The 23,972-nt window shown below is 49.1% G+C and overlaps 1 protein-coding gene across 4 annotated transcripts in view; it reads left to right on the top strand.

The window, feature by feature from the left end:
- Positions 1–23,972, top strand: part of LOC138503214 (pancreatic secretory granule membrane major glycoprotein GP2-like) — a 233,365-nt gene that overhangs the window by 29,779 nt on the left and 179,614 nt on the right. For all 4 annotated transcript variants that reach the window (XM_069622799.1, XM_069622802.1, XM_069622801.1 and 1 more), the window contains exons 4-5: positions 17,183–17,278; positions 19,014–19,234. In XM_069622799.1, coding sequence (XP_069478900.1) covers positions 17,183–17,278; positions 19,014–19,234 — 317 coding nt within the window. The remainder of the gene's footprint in view (positions 1–17,182; positions 17,279–19,013; positions 19,235–23,972) is intronic.

The raw sequence follows: 23,972 nt of genomic DNA, 5'->3' as shown, positions 1-23,972 counted from the left end.
GGAAGTGATCAAATTTAAAGTGTCGTGGGCATTGTGCTCCTCTGGGGTGGTCTGATGGAAGTGCTCAAAGTTTGCCGTGCCTGTGGCATTGTGCTCCTCTAGGGTGACTGGATGGAAGTGATCAAAGTTGCAGTGTCTTGGGCATTGTGCTCCTCTGGGGTGGTCTGATGGAAGTGATCAAAGATGCAGTGTCTTGGGCATTGTGCTCCTCTAGGGTGGCGGGATGGAAGTCATCAAATTTACAGTGCCTTGGGCATTGTGCTCCTCTAGGGTGGTCTGATGGAAGTGATCAAAGTTTGCAGTGCCTGGGGCATTGTGCTACTCTGGGGTGGTCGGATGAAAGTGATCAAAGTTGCAGTGTCTTGGGCATTGTGCTCCTCTAGGTTGGTCTGATAGAAGTGATCAAACCTTGCATTGCCTGGGGCATTGTGCTCCTCTAGGGTGGAGGGATGGAAGTGATCAATGTTGCAGTGTCTTGGGCATTGTTCTCCTCTGTGGTGGTCTGATGGAAGTGATCAAAGTGTGCAGTGTCTGTGGCATTGTGCTCCCCCAGGGTGGTGGGATGGAGTGATCAAAGTTGTAGTATTTTAGGCATTGTGTCCCTCTATGGTGGTCTGATGGAAGTGATCAAAGTCTGCAGTGCCTGGGGCATTCTGCTCCTCTAGGGTGCCGGATGGAAATGCTAAAAGTTTGGTGACTGAGGCATTGTGCTCCTCTAAGGTGGCGGGATGGAAGTGAGCAATGTTTGCAGTGGCTGGGGCATTGTGCTCCTCTGTGGTGGTCTGATGGAAGTGATCAAAATGTGCAGTGTCTGTGGCATTGTGCTCCTCCAGGGTGGTGGGATGGAAGTGATCAAAGTTGTGGTGTCTCAGGCATTGTCTCTCTATGGTGGTCTGATGGAAGTGATCAAAGGCTGCAGTTGCTGTTGCATTCGGCTCTTCTAGGGTGGTAAGATGGAAGTGAGCAACATTTGCAGTGGCTCCTCTAGGATGGCAGGATGGAAGTGAGCAACCTTTGAAGTGGTTGGGGCACTGTGCTACTCTACGGCTATGTGATGGAAGTGATCAAAGTTACAGTGGCTGGGGCATTGTGCTCCTCTAGGGTTGTGGGATGGAAGTGAGCAACATTTGCAGTGGCTGGGGCATTGTGCTCCTCTACGGTGATAGGATGGAAGTGAGCAACAAAGTTTGCAGTGGCTGGAGCATTGTGCTCCTCTAGGATGGCAGGATGGAAGTGAGCAACCTTTGAAGTGGTTGGGGCATTGAGCTCCTCTGGGGTGGCGAGATGAAAGTGAACCAAATTTCAGTGTCTTTGGCATTGTGCTCCTATAGGGTGGCGGGATGGAAGTCATCAAAGATGCAGTGCCTTGGGCATTGTGCTCCTCTACGGTGGTCTGATGGAACTGATGAAAGTTTCAGTGCCTGGGGCATTGTGCTCCTCTAGGGTGGCTTGATCGAAGTGATCAAAGTTGCAGTGTCTTGGGCATTGTGCTCCTATAGGGTGGTCTGATGGAAGTTATCAAAGTTTGCAGTGCCAGGGGCATTGTGCTCCTCTAGGGTGATGGGATGGAAGTGATCAAAGTTGTGGTGTCTTGTGCATTGTGCTCCTCTAGGGTGCCGGATGGAAATGATCAAAGTTGCAGTGGCTGGTGCATTCTGCTCCTCTAGGGTGGCAGGATGGAAGTGAGCAATGTTTGCAGTGGCTGGGGCATTGTGCTCCTCTTGGGTGGTAGGATGGAAGTGAGCAACATTTACAGTGGCTGGGGCATTGTGTGCCTCTAGGGTGGTAGGATGGAAGTGAGCAACGTTTGCAGTGTCTTGGGCATTGTGCCCATCTGGGGTAATGTGATGGAAGTGGTCAAAGTTGAAGTGGCTTGGGCATTGTGGTCCTCTAAGATGGCGTGATGGAAATGAGCAAAGTTGCAGTGGCTGGGGCATTATGCTCGTCCAGGGTAATGTGATGGAAGTCATCAAAGTTGCAGTGTCTTGTGCATTGTGCTCCTCTAGGATGACAGGATGGAAGTGAGCAACTTTTGCAGTGGCTGGGGCACTGTGCTCCTCTAATTTTATGTGATGTAAGTGATCAAAGTTACAGTGTCTTGGGCTTTGTACTCCTCTAGGGTTGTATGATCGAAGGAATCAAAGTTGCAGTGGCTGTGGCATTGCGCTCCTCTAGGGTGGTGGGATGGATGTGATCAAAGTTGCAATGTCTTGGGCATTGTGCTCCTCTAGGGTGGTGGGATGGAAGTGATCAAAGTTTCAGTGGCTGGTGCATTGTGCTCCTCTAGGGTGACGGGGTAGAAGTGATCAAAGTTGCAGTGTCTTGGGCATTGTGCTCCTCTGGGGTGGTCTGTTGGAAGTGATCAAAGTTGCAGTGTCTTGGGCATTGTGCTCCTCTAGGGTGGCGGAATGGAAGTCATCAAAGTTGCAGTGCCTTGGGCATTGTGCTCCTCTAGGGTGGCATGATGGAAGTGATCAAAGTTTACAGTGCCCGGGGCATTGTGTTCCCCTAGGGTGGCGGGATGGAAGGGATCAAAGTTGCAGTGTCTTGGGCATTGCGCTCCTTTGGGGTGGTCTGATGGAAGTGATCAAAGTTTGCAGTGCCTGGGGCATTGTGCTCCTCTAGGGTGGTCTGATGGAACTGAATAAAGTTTGCAGTGCCTGGGGCATTTTGCTCCTCTAGGGTGGCTGGATCCAAGTGATCAAAGTTGCAGTGTCTTGGGCATTGTGCTCCGCTGGGGTGGTCTGATGGAAGTCATCAAAGTTGCAGTGTCTTGTGCATTGTGCTCCTCTAGGATGACAGGATGGAAGTGAGCAACTTTTGCAGTGGCTGGGGCACTGTGCTCCTCTAAGGTTATGTGATGTAAGTGATCAAAGTTACAGTGTCTTGGGCATTGTGCTCCTCTGGGGTGGTCTGATGGAAGTGATCAACATTGCAGTGCCTGTGGCATTGTACTCCTCTATGGTGGCGGGATGGAAGTAATCAAAATTTCAGTGTCTTGGGCATTGTGCTCCTCTAGGGTGGCGAGATGGAAGTCATCAAAGTTGTATTGTCTTGGGCATTGTGCTCCTCTGGGGTGGTCTGATGGAAATAATCAAAGTTTGCAGTGCCTGGGGCATTGTGCTCCTCTAGGGTGGCCGAATGAATGTGATCAAAGTTGCAGTGTCTTGGGCATTGTGCTCCTCTAAGGTGGTCTGATGGAAGTGATCAAAGTTTGCAGTGCCTGTGGCATTGTGCTCCTCTAGGGTGGCGGGATGGAAGTGATCAAAGTTGTGGTGTCTTAGACATTGTGTCCCTCAATGGTGGTCTGATGGAAGTGATCAAAGGCTGCAGTTGCTGGGGCATTGTGCTCTTTTAGGGTGGTAGGATGGAAGTGAGCAACGTTTGTAGTGGCTGGGGCATTGTGCTCCTCTAGGATGGCAGGATGGAAGTAAATAATCTTTGAAGTGGCTGGGGCACTGTGCTCCTCTACGGTTATGTGATGGAAGTGATCAAAGTTACAGTGTCTTGGGCATTGTGCTCCTCTAGGATGGTCTGATGGAAGTGATCAAAGTTTGCAGTGCCTGGGGCATTGTACTCCTCTAGGGTGGTGGGTTGGAAGTGATCAAACTTAAAGTGTCGTGGGCATTGTGCTCCTCTGGGGTGGTCTGATGGAAGTGCTCAAAGTTTGCCGTGCCTGTCACATTGTGCTCCTCCAGGGTGGCGGGATGGAAGTGATCAAAGTTGCAGTGTCTTGGGCATTTTGCTCCTCTGGGTGGTCTGATGGAATTAATCAAAGTTGCAGTGTCTTGGGCATTGTGCTCCTCTAGTGTGGCGGGATGGAAGTCATCAAAGTTGCAGTGCCTGTGGCATTGTGCTCCTCTAGGGTGGTCTGATGGAAGTGATCAAAGTTTGCAGTGCCTGGGACATTGTGCTTCTCGAGGGTGGCCGGATGAAAGTGATCAAAGTTGCAGTGTCTTGGGCATTGTGCTCCTCTAGGTTGGTCTGATGGAAGTGATCAAACCTTGCAGTGTCTGGGGCATTGTGCTCCTCTAGGGTGGAGGGATGGTAGTGATCAATGTTGCAGTGTCTTGGGCATTGTGCTCCTCTCTGGTGGTCTGATGGAAGTGATCAAAGTGTGCAGTGTCTGTGGCATTATGCTCCCCCAGGGTGGTGGGATGGAAGTGAGCAATGTTTGCAGGGGCTGGGGCATTATGCTCCTCTGTGGTGGTCTGATGGAAGTGATCAAAGTGTGCAGTGTGTTTGTGGCATTATGCTCCCCCACGGTGGTGGGTTGGAAGTGAGCAATGTTTGCAGGGGCTGGGGCATTATGCTCCTCTGTGGTGGTCTGATGGAAGTGATCAAAGTTTGCAGTGTCTGTGGGATTGTGCTCCTCCAGGGTGGTGGGATGGAAGTGATCAAAGTTGTGGTGTCTTAGGCATTGTGTCCCTCTATGGTGGTCTGATGGAAGTGATCAAAGTCTGCAGTGCTTGAGGGATTGTGCTCCTCTCGGGTGCCGGATGGAAATGCTAAATGTTTGGTGACTGGGGAATTGTGCTCCTCTAGGGTGGCGGGATGGAAGTTAGCAACGTTTGCAGTGGCTGGGGCATTGTGCTCCTCTAGGATGGCAGAATGGAAGTGAGCAACCTTTGAAGTGGTTGGGGCACTGTGCTCCTCTACGGATATGTGATGGAAGTGATCAAAGTTACAGTGCCTGGGGCATTGTGCTCCTCTAGGGTGGTGGGATGGAAGTGATCCAAATTTCAGTGTCTTGGCCATTGTGCTCCTCTAGGGTAGCGGGATGGAAGTCATCAAAGTTGCAGTGCCTTGGGCATTGTGCTCCTCTAGGGTGTTCTGATGGAACTGATGAAAGTTTGCAGTGCTTGTGGCATTGTGCCCCTCTAGGGTGGTGGGATGGAAGTGATCAAAGTTGTGGTGTCTTGGGGATTGTGCTCCTCTAGGATGCCGGATGGAAGTGATCAAAGTTGCATTGGCTAGTGCATTCTGCCCCTCTAGGGTGGCAGGATGGAAGTGATCAAAGTTGTGGTGTGTTGTGCATTGTGCTCCTCTAGGGTGCCGGATGAAAGTGATCAAAGTTGCAGTAGCTGGTGCATTCTGCTCCTCTAGGGTGGCAGGATGGAAGTGAGCAATGTTTGCAGTGGCTGGGGCATTGTGCTCCTCTAGGGTGGTAGGATGGAAGTGAGCAACGTTTGCAGTTGTTGGGGCATTGTGCACCTCTAGGGTGGTAGGACTGAAGTGAGCAACGTTTGCAGTGTCTTGGGCATTGTGCTCGTCTAGGGTGTTGTCATGGAAGTGTTCAAAGTTGCAGTGGCTTGGGCATTGTGGTCCTCTAGGATTGCGTGATGGAATTGAGCAAAGTTGCAGTGGCTTGGGCATTGTGCTCCTCTATGATGGGAGTATGGAATTGAGCAACGATTGCAGTGGCTGGGGCATTATGCTCGTCCAGGGTAATGTGATGGAAGTGATCAAAGTTGCAGTGTCTTGTGCATTGTGCTCCTCTAGGATGACAGGGTGGAAGTGAGAAACTTTCGCAGTGGCTAGGGCACTGTGCTCCTCTAAGGTTATGTGATGTAAGTGATCAAAGTTACAGTGTCATGGGCTTTGTACTCCTCTAGGGTGGTACGATGGAAGTGGTCAAAGTTGCAGTGGCTGAGGCATTGCACTCCTCTAGGGTGGTGGGATGGATGTGATCAAAATTGCAATGTCTTGGGCATTGTGCTCCTCTAGGGTGGTGGGATGGAAGTGATCAAAGTTTCAGTGGCTGGTGCATTGTGCTCCTCTAGGGTGACGGGTAGAAGTGATCAAAGTTGCAGTGTCTTGGGCAGTGTGCTCCTCTGGGGTGGTCTGATGGAAGTGATCAAAGTTGCAGTGTCTTGGGCATTGTGCTCCTCTAGGGTGGCGGGATGGAAGTCGTCAAAGTTGCAGTGTCTTGGGCATTGTGCTCCTCTAGAGTGGCATGATGGAAGTGATCAAAGTTTGCAGTGCCTGGGGCATTGTGCTCCTCTAGGGTAGCCGAATGAAAGTGATCAAAGTTGCAGTGTCTTGGGCATTGTGCTCCTGTAAGGTGGTCTGATGGAAGTGATCAAAGTTTGCAGTGCCTGTGGCATTGTGCTCCTCTGGGGTGGTCTGATGGAAGTGATCAAATGCTGCAGTTGCTGGGGCATTGTGCTCTTCTAGGGTGGTACGATGGAAGTGAGCAACGTTTGCAGTGGCTGGGGCATTGTGCTCCTCTAGGATGGCAGGATGGAAGTAAGTAACCTTTGAAGTGGCTGGGGCACTGTGCTCCTCCACGGTTATGTGATGGAAGTGATCAAAGTTACAATGTCTTGGGCATTGTGCTCCTCTAGGATGGTCTGATGGAAGTGATCAAAGTTTGCAGTGCCTGGGGCATTGTGCTCCTCTAGGGTGGCGGGTTGGAAGTGATCAAATTTAAAGTGTCTTGGGCAATGTGCTCCTCTGGGGTGGTCTGATGGAAGTGCTCAAAGTTGCAGTGTCTTGGGCATTGTGCTCCTCTGGGGTGGTCTGATGGAAGTGATCGACGTTGCAGTGCCTGTGGCATTGTGCTCCTCTATGGTGGCCGGATGGAAGCAATCAAAATGTCAGTGTCTTGGGAATTGTGCTCCTCTAGGGTGGCGGGATGGAAGTCATCAAAGTTGCAGTGTCTTGGGCATTGTGCTCCTCTGGGGTGGTCTGATGCAAGTGATCAAAGTTGCAGTGTCTTGGGCATTGTGCTCCTCTATGGTGGCGGGATGGAAGTCATCAAAGTTGCAGTGCCTTGGGCATTGTGTTCCTCTAGGGTGGCATGATGGAAGTGATCAAAGTTTACAGTGCCTGGGGCATTGTGTTCCTCTAGGGTGGCGGGATGGAAGTGATCAAGTTGCAGTGTCTTGGGCATTGCCCTCCTTTGGGGTGGTCTGATGGAAGTAATCGAAGTTTGCATTGCCTGGGGCATTGTGCTCCTCTAGGGTGGCCGAATGAATGTGATCAAATTTGCAGTGTCTTGGGCATTGTGCTCCTCTAAGGTATTCTGATGGAAGTGATCAAAGTTTGCAGTGCCTGTGGCATTGTGCTCCTCTAGGGTGGCGGGATGGAAGTGATCAAAGTTGTGGTGTCTTAGACATTGTGTCCCTCTATGGTGGTCTGACGGAAGTGATCAAAGGCTGCAGTTGCTGGGGCATTGTGCTCTTCTAGGGTGGTAGGATGGAAGTGAGCAACGTTTGCAGTGGCTGGGGCATTGTGCTCCTCTAGGATGGCATGATGGAAGTAAATAATCTTTGAAGTGGCTGGGGCACTGTGCTCCTCCACGGTTATGTGATGGAAGTGATCAAAGTTACAATGTCTTGGGCATTGTGCTCCTCTAGGATGGTCTGAATGAAGTGATCAAAGTTTGCAGTGCCTTGGGCATTGTGCTCCTCTAGGGTGGCGGGTTGGAAGTGATCAAATTTAAAGTGTCTTGGGCATTGTGCTCCTCTGGGGTGGTCTGATGGAAGTGCTCAAAGTTGCAGTGTCTTGGGCATTGTGCTCCTCTGGGGTGGTCTCATGGAAGTGATCGACGTTGCAGTGCCTGTGGCATTGTGCTCCTCTATGGTGGCCGGATGGAAGCAATCAAAATGTCAGTGTCTTGGGAATTGTGCTCCTCTAGGGTGGCGGGATGGAAGTCATCAAAGTTGCAGTGTCTTGGGCATTGTGCTCCTCTGGGGTGGTCTGATGGAAGTGATCAAAGTTGCAGTGTCTTGGGCATTGTGCTCCTCTATGGTGGCGGGATGGAAGTCATCAAAGTTGCAGTGCCTTGGGCATTGTGTTCCTCTAGGGTGGCATTATGGAAGTGATCAAAGTTTACAGTGCCTGGGGCATTGTGTTCCTCTAGGGTGGCGGGATGGAAGTGATCAAAGTTGCAGTGTCTTGGGCATTGCCCTCCTTTGGGGTGGTCTGATGGAAGTAATCAAAGTTTGCATTGCCTGGGGCATTGTGCTCCTCTAGGGTGGCCGAATTAATGTGATCAAATTTGCAGTGTCTTGGGCATTGTGCTCCTCTAAGGTATTCTGATGGAAGTGATCAAAGTTTGCAGTGCCTGTGGCATTGTGCTCCTCTAGGGTGGCGGGATGGAAGTGATCAAAGTTGTGGTGTCTTAGACATTGTGTCCCTCTATGGTGGTCTGATGGAAGTGATCAAAGGCTGCAGTTGCTGGGGCATTGTGCTCTTCTAGGATGGTAGGATGGAAGTGACCAACGTTTGCAGTGGCTGGGGCATTGTGCTCCTCTAGGATGGCATGATGGAAGTAAATAATCTTTGAAGGGGCTGGGGCACTGTGCTCCTCTATGGTTATGTGATGGAAGTGATCAAAGTTACAGTGACTTGGGCATTGTGCTCCTCTAGGATGGTCTGATGGAAGTGATCAAAGTTTGCAGTGCCTGGGGCATTGTGCTCCTCTAGGGTGGCGGGTTGGAAGTGATCAAATTTAAAGTGTCGTGGGCATTGTGCTCCTCTGGGGTGGTCGGCTGGAAGTGCTCAAAGTTTGCCGTGCCTGTGGCATTGTGCTCCTCTAGGGTGGCGGGATGGAAGTGATCAAAGTTGCAGTGTCTTGGGCATTGTGCTCCTCTGGGGTGGTCTGATGGAATTGATCAAAGTTGCAGTGTCTTGGGCATTGTGCTCTTCTAGGGTGGCAGGATGGAAGTCATCAAAGTTGCAGTGCCTTGGGCATTGTGCTCCTCTAGGGTGGAGGGATGGAAGTGAGCAACGTTTGCAGGGGCTGGGGCATTGTGCTCCACTGTGGTGGTCTGATGGAAGTGATCAAAGTTTGCAGTGTATGTGGCATTGTGCTCCTCCAGGGTGGTGGGATGGAAGTGATCAAACCTTGCAGTGCCCGGGGCATTGTGCTCCTCTAGGGTGGAGGGACGGAAGTGATCAATGTTGCAGTGTCTGTGGCATTATGCTCCCCCAGGGTGGTGGGATGGAAGTGAGCAACGTTTGCAGGGGCTGGGGTTATTGTGCTCCTCTGTGGTGGTCTGATGGAAGTGATCAAAGTTTGCAGTGTCTGTGGCATTGTGCTCCTCCAGGGTGGTGGGATGCAAGTGATCAAAGTTGTGGTGTTTTAGGCATTGTGTCCCTCTATGGTGGTCTGATGGAAGTGATCAAAGTCTGCAGTGCCTGGGACATTGTGCTCCTCTAGGGTGCCGGATGGAAATGCTAAAAGTTTGGTGACTGGGGCATTGTGCTCCTCTAGGGTGGAGGGATGGAAGTGAGCAACGTTTGCAGTGGCTGGGGCATTGTGCTCCTCTAGGATGGCAGGATGGAAGTGAGCAACCTTTGAAGTGGTTGGGGCACTCTGCTGCTCTACGGCTATGTGATGGAAGTGATCAAAGTTACAGTGCCTGGGGCATTGTGCCTCTAGGGTTGTGGGATGGAAGTGATGCAAATTTCAGTGTCTTGGGCATTGTGCTCCTCTAGGGTGGCGGGATGGAAGTCATCAAAGTTGCAGTGCCTTGGGCATTGTGCTCCTCTAGGGTGGTCTGATGGAACTGATCAAAGTTTGCAGTGCCTGGGGCATTGTGCTCCACTAGGGTGGCTGGATCCAAGTGATCAAAGTTGCAGTGTCTTGGACATTGTGCTCCGCTGGGGTGGTCTGATGGAAGTGATCAAAGTTTACAGTGCTTGTGGCATTGTGCTCCTCTAGCGTGGCGGGATGGAAGTGATCAAAGTTGTGGTGTCTTGGGGATTGTGCTCCTCTAGGATGGCAGGATGGAAGTGAACACATTTTTCAGTGGCTGGGGCACTGTGCTCCCCTAAGGTTATGTGATGGAAGTGATCAAAGTTACAGTGTCTTATGCATTCTGCTCCTATAGGGTGGTCTGATGGAAATGATCAAAGTTTGCAGTGCCTGGGGCATTGTGCTCCTCTAGGGTGGCAGGTTGGAAGTGAACAATGTTTGCAGTGGCTGGGGCATTGTGCTCCTCTCGGGTGGTAGGATGGAAGTGAGCAACGTTTGCAGTGACTGGGGTATTGTGCACCTCTAGGATGGTAGGATGGAAGTGAGCAACGTTTGCAGTTTCTTGGGCATTGTGCTCGTCTAGGGTAATGTGATGGAAGTGGTCAAAGTTTCAGTGGCTTGGGCATTGTGGTCCTCTAGGATGGTGGGATGGAAGTGAGCAAAGTTGCAGTGGCTTGGGCATTGTGCTCCTCTAGGATGGCAGGATGGAAGTGATCAACGTTGCAGTGGCTGGAACATTGTGCTCCTCTATGATGGGAGTATGGAATTGAGCAACGATTGCAGTGGCTGGGGCAGTGTGCTCCTCTAAGGTTATGTGCTGGAAGTGATGAAAGTTGCAGTGGCTGGGGCATTATACTCGTCCAGGGTAATGTGATGGAAGTGATCAAAGTTGCAGTGGCTTTGGCATTGCGCTCCTCTAGGGTGGTGGGATGGATGTGATCAAAGTTGCAATGTCTTGGGCATTGTGCTCCTCTAGGGTGGCAGGATGGAAGTGAGCAAAGTTTGCAGTGGTTTTGGCACTGTGCTCCTCTAAGGTTATGTGATTGAAGTGATCAAACTTGCAGTGGCTGGGGCATTGTGCTCCTGTAGGGTGGTGGGATGAAAGTGATCAAAGTTGTAGTGGCTGGGGCATTGTGCCCCTGTAGGGTGGTGGGATGGAAGTGATCAAAGTTGTAGTGGCAGGGACACTGTGCTTCTCTAGGGTGGCAGGATGGAAGTGAACAACGTTTGCAGTGGCTGGGGCACTGTGCTCCTCTAAGGTTGTGTGATGGAAGTGATCAAAGTTGCAGTGGCTGGGGAACTGTGATTCTCTAGGGTGGTGTGATGGAAGTAATCAAAGTTGCAGTGTCTGGGGCATTGTGCTCCTCCAAGGCGGCGGTATGGAAGTGGTCAAAGTTGCAGTGACTGGGGCAAGGTGCTTCTCTATGGTGGTATGATGGAAGTGATCAAATTTGCAGTGGCTGGGGTATTCTGCTCCTCTAGGGTATCAGTGTGGGGGCGATCAAAGTTTGCAGTTCCTGCAGATTTGTGCGCCTCTAGTGTGGCGGGATGGGCGTGATCAAAGTTTGCAGTGCGTGGGGACATTGTACGCCTCTAGTGTGGCGGGATGGGAGTGATCAGAATTTGCAGTGCCTGGGGACATTGTGCGCCTCTAGTGTGGCGGGATGGGAGTGATCAGAATTTGGAGTGCCTGGGGACATTGTGCGCCTCTAGTGTGGCGGGATGGAAGTGATCAGAATTTGCAGTGGCCTGCGGCATTGTGCTGCTCTAGGGTGGTGGGATGGAAGTGATCAAAGTTGCAGTGACTGGGGCAAGGTGCTTCTCTATGGTGGTATGATGGAAGTGATCAAAGTTGCAGTGGCTGGGGTATTCGGCTCCTCTAGGGTATCGGTGTGGGAGTGATCAAAGTTTGCAGTGCCTGCAGAATTGTGCGCCTCTAGTGTTGCGGGATGGGAGTGATCAGAATTTGCAGTGCCTGGGGACATTGTGCTCCTCTAGTGTGGGGGGGTGCGAGTGATCAGAATTTGCAGCGCCTGGGTCACTGAGTTCTTCTCGTGTAATGTGATGGAAGTGATCAAAGATTGCAGTGGCCTGCGGCATTGTGCTGCTCTAGGGTGGTGGGACGGAATTAATCAGAGCTAGGATCGTAAGGGGAATGGCAGTGGTCTGGCCATATTCACAGTTTGGCTACAGGGGCATTGTGGCCTGGCAGAAAGCCACATGGGATGAAGCACAGGCCATAGGTGTATCAATTGTCTTACTAGGGTATTTCACTGGAGAAAACCAATTCGACTCACTTAGGGCCGTGAATGCGCAGAAGACAGTCGTTCTCCAGGATGTAGTCAGTTCTTGGGGTGCACTCAAAAGGCAGAGCAGAGTGGTTTTCACTAACATACAACTAGAGGCAAATACCAGCTCTATCGGTGGTATGCTTACATTTCTGTCCTATCAGAATGTATCACTGGTGGAGGTGGTATTTTCTGCAATGCCCCCTGCGGTGTTCAGGCAATACCACCTCTGCCACTGGTAACCTCTAAGTAATTGCAAGTAAATGATTTTAAAAAGGATGTCCATTTCCGCCTTCACTAGGATAGTAGAAATGGGTAATGTAGAGTTGTGGTGCATACCTCTGCTGTACATTGTTCCGTGCATTACATGGTCAAAGTGGTGAGAGGGGTTCATCAGGCATGCCCACTTACTCATGCCCTTCCAATGTGCCCATGTAAAGGTTTTACTACTGTATTATAGGGAAGCCCTGGCGCTTCCGTTCTATATAGACGAAACACGTCTAACTATTTGTTGCATTTTTTATGGTTACCTTCACCTCTGGGGTGAGGGTAAACTAGGTCAACTTTACCTGAAAGTCTGCCTTGAAATACATTGCTATTTCTTTGCAAACCACTGGCGGTATTTCACAGGACCAGGAATTGGGCGAAAAATACATCTGTCAATATTTAGCAAATACCGCTGATTGACCTCCCAATTTTGAATAAGGACAAATGTGTCTCTTGGGGAGATTCCAAAGTGTTCAGCGTGAACGTCCTTCAGTTCTTGCTAATTCTGTGTCCTCGTCTCTCCACGCATCTTAATGCAACAATGCAGATTTGATGAATACGTACAGAACAGAAAGGGTGAATAGGTGAAGCTTGATACAAACGAAAAGATAAAGGACTCCAAATAATGATAAAATGTCTCTCAAAATTCCTCTCACATGGTTCTCGGGGGACATCCCCATCAGTCCCAGTCTCTCCCACTCTAGGTCCTGGTTCTGAGTCCTCCCGACCTAATATCTCTCTTCTCCATGATGTCCCAGCCCAAGCTTGTGCCTGGAGGACCTTTGCTTATTCCTCTCCTTCTTTCTCTCTGACTTGTACTTCTCTTGCACATGCCTTGGGTTCATTCTGTCACTGGTCACAGACCTACCTTTGCATCTTCTCTCCATCTCCTCCTCCTGAGCTTCAATTGTCTGCTTAATCTTCCTTTCGTACTTCTGGGAATTCTCTGCTTCAGCCCTCCTCTCTGGTCAACCTACTCTTTAATAGTTTCCTTACTATTCACCACTTTCTCTTAGGATATTCGTCCTTAGGCTCATCCATAGCAAGGGCTGGCTTCTTCACTCCTCCTCCTCTGTAGCTCCTCTCAACAGCTCCTTCTCAGCTTCTCTTGGCACATCTCCTTAACATTTCCCACTGCCTGCGTCTTAAATACTTCTGAAACAATAGCTAACTTCACAATCTCTGTGGTCCAACTTCATGGGTCCTTCTTTCCCTAGACTCCTGGTTCTCTCTTCCCAGTTCCTGGGTCTCTCTCTTCCCTCGAACTCTTGGCGTTCTCTCTCCCCAGTTTGATTCTTTCCTTCCCCAGTGTAAAGACTGGAGGGGGGGCGTATGTACTGCTGCTCTCTATACGGCAGAGGAGAGACACAGAGCACCGCCGCCAACATTCTCTCTGCGGTAGAATGGATGAGCAATCAATAGCTTCAGCACTTGGGAGGTGATTCGGGCTGGTTCTTAAGTACATTGTAGTCTCCAAGCACCCACAAAGGAATGTCCACATACTGTGTTAGCGAAAACACGGCTCTTTATATAACTAAGGTTCACGTTATGTACACAATCACAATAACACACTTTGTATGCTGCCAACACTATAATGGCAAATATATTCAAGCCTAGGTGGTACCACTCTTAACTATCGATTCCCTTCAAATGCATCAACTGCTAACAGTTCAAATGGCATATGAATCAGATTGTAAGATGAATCATCAATAGACATGGAACGAACAAAAGGTTTAATCAAGCAATGGCAGGATACTGACTCCTGCTACCTAGAGACAGTTCTGTACGAGGATTCCCCCACATGGGCAACATGTAAAATAAAGCGTATTTGACAAGCCCAGTCCAGTTGTGCTTGGTATAGTCTCAGGTCTTTCTAATAGTTCTGCAACCCCAATGTAGCTGGCGTTGGAGAGTTCTTTGTCAGGGAATCGATGGGCCCTTCTTGAGTGCACTCCCTTGAAGACAGGAGCCACGTGTCGTCGAACTTCCGGCGATGAAGAAAAGGTAAATGTTGTCATTGAAGCAGCAGCTTCGGTCCTTGCGGTGCTCATTGACGATCAGTCGAAAACGTCCTGCAACAGATGAGGCGTGCGGTGCACCTCGACGACAATGCTTTGTTGCCATAAAGAGTCAATGAAGAACTTTGGCCCAGCTAGGGCGTCAGGTCGTCGGCGTCTGGAGTCAGCGATCGGGACGTGACCACCGCTGGATCTTCTCTGGCGTCTTTGAGGTCTTTGGGTGGCGGGAAACCCACCGGCGGATTGTCCTCGGTTGTCGGCGATCTTAACTTTCTCCGTGGGAGGAAAGCAGTGAGCGGTGATGAACAAGGGAGTCCTTGAATCAAATGTTCTTAAGCAATAGAGCACGTCTACTCCGGTCGACGAGGTCACAGCGATACCTCCTAGATCTAGGTCGATGGTGGATGGATGCCCGGGCATATCTCCTCTTTCTAATCTGCAGTTCCCGTCTTGGGTTGACAGTCTTTCGTAGGTTGGCTTCCAGGGCGCTTATGTGAAGATTAGCAGTGCACAATGTTCCCTCGTAGCTCAGGAAGAGGTCTCCTTACAAGGTCCTCTCTTTGATCAGTTCTTGGAGACATGACAGCTTTCAGATCGACGAAGTAGAGCAACAACAATTCTTCTATTCCAGCAGGGCTTCAAGATTAAGCATCAGTTACGATTCACTTCAGCTTCTGAACGATTTCTAGCAGTGAGAGGTCCCCAGATATACTATTCAGTCTCTCATTCATTCTGTTGGGTCACACTCAGGCAACCAATCACTCAGAAGGGCATTCAGGCAGGCAGCCAATCAAGCGCACAGTGCATTCAGGCCATTATCCTCTCTCCAGACACTCAGAACAAGTAATGTGTATTGGGACAAGTACCCATCCATTCAACACTCCACACTGCAATCAAACCAGTTTCGGGCAGGGTTGTCTCAGTCTTTGTGTCACATACCAGATACTAGACATCCACAACAAGAAATGCGTATTGGTCACACACTCCATTCACTGAGGTTCCATCCCACGGGGCGTACCCACAACATACAGTCATTGGGAAGGCTCCAGCCGGTCTGGCCTGGACCCCCACACTACCATATATGGAACTTCCACCCAACAGCAAGTCAGGGGGAGGGACAGAGACAGGGCTTCCCGGGACTTCGGGAAAAACAAGGTAACAGGAGATGGACGGCAAGAGGCGATGAGGGCCATATTGTCTCCATCAGGAATCCACTGATTCCAATGACAGGGCTTGGGCATCCCAAAATGGAGGATGCTCACGACACCTGTCAATTCAGCACAGAGCTGCCACCAGCCTGTACCCTGCTCTGTGGGCCACACACAGGTGCCCAAAACATACACTAGGACTACAGGGTTGTACTCCCACCCATGGGTGCCATAAGGGTATCTCAAGGGTCTGTCCACCAAACCAAAGGAGAGCTCGATTGCCAATAGTCCCACATGAACTCCTGTGTGGAAAACAAGTCAGAACACACATGATAAAGCAGTAAAGGACAAGGATACAGAGGCCCCATCCCTCCTATGCATTTCCAGCATAACACACAGCCTCCTCGGTTTTCCTCTCCCAAGCCACCTGAATCTTCCTTTTCCCAGTCCTCTAGGTTTTCCTCATGCCATTCTGCTAGATCAACCCACCCAGTCATCTGAATCTTCCTCTCCCCAGTCTCCTGGGGCTTGGGTCTTCCTCTGCCCATTTCCCTGGCTCTTTCTTTCCCCAGCCCCCTTTGTCTTTTTTACCCAGGCCCCTGGGTCTCTCCTCAAGTCTTCTACCTCCTCCTTACCTCAGCCTCCTGGGTATTTCATCTGATGTGTAATCTTCTTTTTCAGCTCCTTCACAGCCATCTCCAAATGAGCTCCTTCTCTGGACTCTTACAGCCTTCCGATACATGCTCTTCCTTTTTTAGGGCCTTGACCCCACCTTCCGGCCTCTCTCTTGTCCAAGGGAAATCAAGTGTTCTTCCCTATGCAGCTGATTTTGGCTTGCCTGATTGGTCCGCCCCCTAGGGGTGGCATATAGTTCTGTTGTGGGACTTTGGGTTGGCTGGTTCCTCCCCATCAGAGGCCATCTCTCCGCTTCCCACACCCTGGCTCCGTACTCGGGATGGACTCCCTTAGCCTAACAGGCCTTAGTTGTATTTGTGTGGAGACCTTGTGAGTTGACTGCTTGAGTTTTCTCTTGTGGTGCGGGTCTCACTCCTTACTCTGTGGATAAGATTTCTGCAACTGCACAAAGTGATTTGAGCATGTAGGCACTTACAGCTCATCGGGATTGCCCCATCTCGATTCCCTTAAAGCATTAGGAGCTTCTATGACAGCAGTGAGGAGCCCCCGCCTCCTGTGCATCACGTGATGGGTGTGCCATGAGATTCTCCCCATGCTGTCCCTGGAGCCAGCATCTCAGGGCTTGTGGATGCATTCCACCCACTTGGTGACACCACAACCCCTCAGTAAGTTCAGGCAGGGGACTTTGTCACAATCCCACACACTTGAGGTTTTATGGAGGGTAGTATCAGTGTTCAGTGATCTGAATGTTTGTGACATTGCATTTCCCAAGGTGGCAGTCCTAAATGTTTGGAGATGAAGGTGTTGGGTGGCTGTTCCTATGGCAGTGGATGTAGGGCTGGTGCAAGGGCCATTGTTTTCTTCAATGCGATGTGCTATTAGTGTCATAGTTAGAGGTGCAGGGACTGTTCTATCCCTGAGGCATTGAGTCTTTGGATGGAGGGTTCAAAGTGGGGGTACCAGTGGGCAGTATCTTATCATGTTATATTGTGTACCTCAGGACAACGACTGGGTGGTGTGTTCAGAGTTTGGTGCTCTGTGGGCATTTGGCTCCTTCTTTCAGTGAGATGCACATTTTGGGGGCTGTTGTGCACTGGGTCCCAGAATTCATGATTGCGGGTAAAATTATTCACAGTTGAGCATTTAGGAAACAAGTCTTGCATCCTTCTGGTTGGTGAGTGGTGGGATGGTGGTATTAGGGTACATGGGCCAAGGGTCCTGCCGCGCATCATGGACAATGGCTAGTGGGCTTTGTGCACCATATGGTATGGGAAGTCATACTACTTGTTTTCACCAGCTTGTGTTTACCCAGCTGCACTCTACCTCTACCTATCACAGATGTTCCAGTTTGTTACCCGGCCTGCATGGACGATGAACGCTGTGAGCTCCCTCAAGCAGAGTGCCAGTGTAATCCAAGCAAGCACAATGGAGCAAGTAAGTCTGGGATCTTTACCGCCACATTCTGGCACAAACCAGAGATGGGTCCTGAGAAGAAGGTGCAAACTGTGGATCTGTGATGGTTCCACAGCTTAGTGGTGGAAACAAGGCCGGAGACAGGATACACCTGTACCATGTAATGCAAAAAAGGTGACACTATTACAGGGCTCGAAATTATGATTGGATAAGCAGGAGATAAAAGCAGCCCTTGAGTATCCAGCATTAACCAGTGACCAGGGCCTACCACTGGGGATGAGGAGCTATTGCATAGCATTCCACAAATCTAACTTCCACATAAGATGGACGTTTTGTCCATTATTTTTGACCCGTGCTTTAAATATCATACATATGTGTCCTAACGTTTATTTATAGGCTGACCCAAAAACAGAGTTCAATTCACTTACATATTCTTGTTCGGCATCAGTTGGTCAAGCTAGCCAGGCTCCACTAGGCAACAAGCAGGAGCTAAATAGCTCCCATCTCCCCTCAATTTCGAACCCTGCTGTTCCTCAGCCAGTCCCTTCACTTAGCTGTTTAAGGTTCCTAACACCTTGTGTTTGCACAACTGCGTCCTCTTCAGTGCAATCATCGCAACAATTGTTTTTCTACTGAAGGGATTAACTCACCAAGCAAGGTGCATTCTTTACTTTAAAAAGCACCAGCTGCTTTAACGACGGGTGCCCCAAGATACTTAACATTTCTCCTTAGGCCTCACATAAACCCTCAGGTATTCTGCTCTTCAGCTCATAACCCCTGAGTGGTGTTGTCCCTGCGCACAGGCAGGTTCTGGACAGAGCATGTGCTTCCCTTCACCCTTAAGAAAGGTCCCTTCTTCTATGACAGTCCCCATGCGCCACAGTGTGAGTGTCCATGCTGCCAGGCCATGCGGATGTTAATTGTAAATATTTGATGTGCTCAAGGTCTTTGTAATGTAATTTGATATTTGTGTTTATTAATGTATTGGAGGTTTTGTGTTAGATGTGAATAGACTATGGCACAGAATGAGTAATTGTATATATCCACAGAGGCACTTTCTTATTCAGGTAACACGTGTCTCTAAGCAGATACAAGCACCAGATAGACGATTACTGGTCAAGTAATGTTTGTCATACCCACATAACACATCACTGAATAACCTAGCATGGCATGAAACAATCGCATATTGAAACATGACAACATAGCATAACATAGCTGAGATGCTGTGTCACCAATAAGATATTGGAACGGGATTTGAGTGTCACCGGGGAGATGCACAGCATGACATAGGAACCTAAATGGGTGGTATAAACATGCAAGAACCAGGAACATTTCATGCCAATCAAACATACCACCACCCTCGCACACCACATCCTACTCCACCCTGATGGTAAAATGGAGTTGTGACTATAGAGGAGACAACTGGCCTAAAAGCACTCTATCCCTAATGTGGAATGTGTGTGATCTTCAGCGCCTCCAGGCATGGTCTCACACCTTCTATTTAAATGTATCGCCCATGGCACAGTATCCCATATTGTGTCCTCAATGGACTCATCTAGGCTAGTACAGTAAGCCATGTGTGAAAACTCCATTTCAGAACTTCAGGAAGAACCAGCCAGTCTAGCAAGACCTGTGTTAGTCCACAGACTCTGGTAACGTGAAGCACATAGTCTCATGTAACGTGGAAGCCCATCTTCTCCTCCTTATGGAGCCCCACCAGCCCTTCCTGTTCACCTTTCACTATTCTCTTTCACAGATATTTCCCAGGTCGCCCCTATCCTGCGCTGTGAACCATCACTGATGATCATCACGGTGCCCAAGTGCTTGCTGGAGAAGCTTGGATACAACCCTGATGGCATGCACGTGCGAAACAGCTCAGTCGAGTGCAGGAACATGTACACTGATTTCATAAACGGCACACGTGTGTATTCCAACCAGATCCTGACTTTCGGCGGAACCTGCGGGAACGCAGTAACGGTGAGATGCTGATATTAATGAGGCAGTTGCCAACAAAGACTCTGTGTGTTACTCAACTTCTGCTCCTCCCGCGAGGCCAGGGCAGAGCATCCAGGCTCTACAGCTCTACCCACAATTCACTGTAAAAGTTGGACTTACCGTTGAGGTTGAACATTCATCACCGCATTCCGCAGAGTCCGGCTGCAGAGGCACACCAAGATCACAGATTCATGGGCTGTACACTTACTAGTATAGGACCACGTTCTTCAAATGTGGGGTGCTGGGCATTTTCTATCACAATTCCATGGTATGAGAATGGGGGAGCGACCACTGATCCATACTGTAGGGGCTGTGTATTCACTATCATGGATCCATGGTTTGGGATGCTGAGTGCCGTGCAGTCACTATCAAAGGTCCACCGTGTGGGACTATTACAGCTTGAGAGTATAGGGATCAGGGATGCTGTGTATTCACAATTGCAGGTCCACAGTGTAGGAATCAGGGATGCTGTGCATTCACAATTACAGCCATAGTGTAGGAATCGGGTATGCTGTGCATTCACAATTACAGCCATAGTGTAGGAATCGGGTATGCTGTGCATTCACAATTACAGCCATAGTGTAGGAATCGGGTATGCTGTGCATTCACAATTACAGCCATAGTGTAGGAATCGGGTATGCTGTACATTCACAATTACAGCCATAGTGTAGGAATCGGGTATGCTGTGCATTCACAATTACAGGTCCACAGTGTAGGAATCAGGGATGATATTTATTCACAATTACATGTCCACATTGTAGGAATCAGGGATGCTGTCCCTCCAAAGTCACGGGTCCACAGTGTGGGAATTCAGGATGCTGTGCTGCTACTATTACAGCTCCAGAGGAAGGGAATCAGGGATGTTGTACCTCCAAAGTCACAAGTCCACAGTGAAGGAATTCAGGATGCTGTGCTGCTACTATTACAGCTCCAGAGGAAGGGAATCAGGGATGTTGTACCTCCAAAGTCACAAGTCCACAGTGAAGGAATTCAGGATGCTGTGCTGCTACTATTACAGCTCCAGAGGAAGGGAATCAGGGATGTTGTACCTCCAAAGTCACAAGTCCACAGTGAAGGAATTCAGGATGCTGTGCTGCTAATATTACAGCTCCAGAGCAAAGGAATCAGGGATGCTGTACCTACAAAGTCACAGGTCCACAGGGCGGGAATCCTGGATGCTGTGCTGCTACCATTACAGCTCCAGAGCAAAGGAATCAGGGATGCTGTACCTCAAAATTCTCAGGTCCACAGTGTGGGAATTCAGGATGTTGTGCTGACACTATTACAGCTCCAGAGCAAAGGAATCAGGGATGATGTACCTCCAAAGTCACAGGTCCACAGTGCAGGAATACAGGATGCTGTGCTGCTACTATTATAGCTTCAGAACAAAGGAATCAGGGATGCTGTACCTCCAAAGTCACAGGTCCACAGTGCAGGAATACAGGATGCTGTGCTGCTACTATTATAGCTTCAGAACAAAGGAATCAGAATGCTGTACCTCCAAAGTCACAGGTCCACAGTGCAGGAATACAGGATGCTGTGCTGCTACTATTATAGCTTCAGAACAAAGGAATCAGGGATGCTGTACCTCCAAAGTCACAGGTCCACAGTGCAGGAATACAGGATGCTGTACTGCTACTATTATAGCTTCAGAACAAAGGAATCAGGGATGCTGTACCTCCAAAGTCACAGGTCCACAGTGCAGGAATCCAGGATGCTGTGCCGCTACTATTACAGCTCCAGAGCAAAGGAATTAGGGATGCTGTACCTCCAAAGTCACAGGTCCACAGTGCGGGAATTCAGGATGCTGTACTTTTACTACAGCTCCATAGCATAAGAATCAGAGATAAAGTATATTCCCTATATCAGGCCCAAATCAAAGGAAGCAGGGATGCTGCAACATTCCCTATCACAGATCCACAGTGTGGGAATCGGGAATGTTGTACAATTACTGTAACAGGTACATAGTGTAGGAATCAGGGATCCTGCCTATTACCTATAACAGCTCCAAACCATAGGAAGCAGGGATGCTGCATACTGACCATCATAGGCCCTTAATATAGGAATCATGGATGCTGCACATCCCCTATCACAGGTCCACAGTGTAGGAATCATGGATGCTGCACATCCCCTATCACAGGTTCACGGTGTAGGAATCAGGGATGCTGCACATTCCCTATCACAGGTCCACAGTGTAGGATTCATGGATGCTGCACATCCCCTATCACAGGTCCACGGTGTAGGAATCAGGGATGCTGCACATTCCCTATCACAGGTCCAGAGTGTAGGATTCGTGGATGCTGCACATCCCCTATCACAGGTCCACGGTGTAGGAATCAGGGATGCTGCACATTCCCTATCACAGGTCCACAGTGTAGGATTCATGGATGATGCACATTCCCTATCACAGGTCCACGGTGTAGGAATCAGGGATGCTGCACATTCCCTATCACAGGTCCACAGTGTAGGATTCATGGATGCTGCACATCCCCTATCACAGGTCCACGGTGTAGGAATCAGGGATGCTGCACATTCCCTATCACAGGTCCACAGTGTAGGATTCATGGATGCTGCACATCCCCTATCACAGGTCCACGGTGTAGGAATCAGGGATGCTGCACATTCCCTATCACAGGTCCACAGTGTACGAATCAGGGATGCTGCACATCCCCTATCACAGGTCCTGTGGGATTCGGGAATGTTGTACATTTACTATAACAGGTACATAGTGTAGGAATCAGGGAACCTGCCTATTGCCTATCACTGCTCCAGGCCATGTGAATCAGAGATGCTGCATATTGACATTCACAGGTCCACAGTGTAGGAATCAGAGATGCTGCACATTTCCTAGCATAGGTTCTGTGAGACTCGGGAATGTTGTACAGGTACATAATATAAGAATCAGGGAACCTGCCTATTACCTATCACTGCTCCAGGCCATGTGAATCAGAGATGCTGCATTGCATATTGACTATCACAGGCTAAGCAGTGTCAGAATCGAAGATACTGCACGTTGACTTTCGCAGGTCCATAGTTTGATACTTGCCAACATTCTGTGACCAAAAGGTTGTAGGATTTTTCAAGTTTCAAAAATAATAATTCGCATAACAATGACATACACGGCAACCCCTCTCCACCCCCCCCCCCCCCGATTTAGGCGGAAGACTCCCGATTTTTCAGTGAAAAATATTGCTATTTTTCACGTTCTCCCGCCTAAAATAATTATTTCCCCAATGCGTTCCTATGAGAAAATTGTTGTCTCCGAATTTCTTTTATGAAATCTCCCTCCAAGGTGCATCGGAATGTTGGCATGTATGCAATGACATCACATGAAAATACAAAACATACATTGTTGGCACCATTGAAGCATTCTAAAATACACAATCCATCAAAACAGCACAACACGGAAAGATGTTCAAATGTAAAAAATGTATAATTCTGAATAGTAAATTAACACCAATTTCAATTACCTAATGTCACAGAAGGTAATCCCACAGAGCTGGTAGGTAACGTTTGCCACTTCTCTGTAGCAGCAGCCCGGGCAGTACATATGTATTGCTGCAGTGCAAGTTGAATTACATGGAGACTGATTCCAACCTCAGTCTGAAAGGCAGATGCTGTGAGATGGGGTTACGCTCTGCCACTTGCCATCACTGGTGGTTCAGCTAAGGGTTGTACTGGCAAGAGAGCATGACAGAGTCACGCAGCTGTCAGGTCAGTGGATTGGTCTGAGCCCAATAAAAGGAATCACCTGCCAGCCCACTGTACAGACAGACTAATTAATGTGTTGCATGCTTTGTCCTGCAGCCTTCCTTAGAGTTACATGCATTACCTGCTACTGTAAAAAGCAGTGGATCTGTCACCCAAATCTGTAGGCGGTAGGGCTCCTTAAAAAGCAGTAGCCTACTGCATACATCTGTAGAGTTGGCAAGTATGTAGTTTGCAAGGTGGGTGTTGTGTGTGCTGTGCAATCATATTCACAGATTCATGCTCTATGTCCTTTTTACACTTATAATTCTTTACTTCGACTTCCCACAAAGTGTTAACATTCCATCACATAAATATGCAATTTGTAAATTATTAAAATGAATCAATGACGATATGTTAAAATATACCAAATTCAGTCCATACCCAACCAGACAATATTGACTATGTAGATAATTGCAAGCCTCTTCGCACATGTAGTTCATGTACAGTGTCGGATTAGGACCTTTTGTGGCCTCTAGACACCAGAGTTTTGGGGGAGCAGCGGCTGCTTGTTTACTTTCAATTTGGGATCACGTGATATACACGTGAAAGAGGCTGGCGATGCAAGGAATGTTTGGGCGGGATTTTTCTCCATGAAAGAGCCCTTTTCAGAGGAAATTGGATAAATGCCCACATGACTTACGGTCGGTCCTGACGGGGAACACACGGGACCTTATTGTGCTTCAGATGCCATGTCTGGCACAGTGCCCAGGGGCATTTGTAAGCAGCCCATCATCAGTGGCGCCGCCAGGAATCAAATTTAGGAGGGGCACAGAGGGGGCCACAGACAAAAGTATGGGGGCGCCTATAAAAAGGCAATGTGTGACGTCAGATGCACTCCTGCAGAGAATCTTTTGTGCACAACTACCACAACACTTTTGTGTACCTCCCCTCCCATCAGAATGTAGGCACTAAACCATTAAGTCACTAATGGCACATCATTAGCGGTTGTGTGCGCTACATTCTGATTGGA

This window comes from Ambystoma mexicanum, chromosome 11 (assembly GCF_040938575.1).
Source record: "Ambystoma mexicanum isolate Mex_15411 chromosome 11, UKY_AmexF1_1, whole genome shotgun sequence".
NCBI classification, from domain to species: domain Eukaryota; kingdom Metazoa; phylum Chordata; class Amphibia; order Caudata; family Ambystomatidae; genus Ambystoma; species Ambystoma mexicanum.
This window is presented reverse-complemented; position numbering and strand designations above follow the sequence as displayed.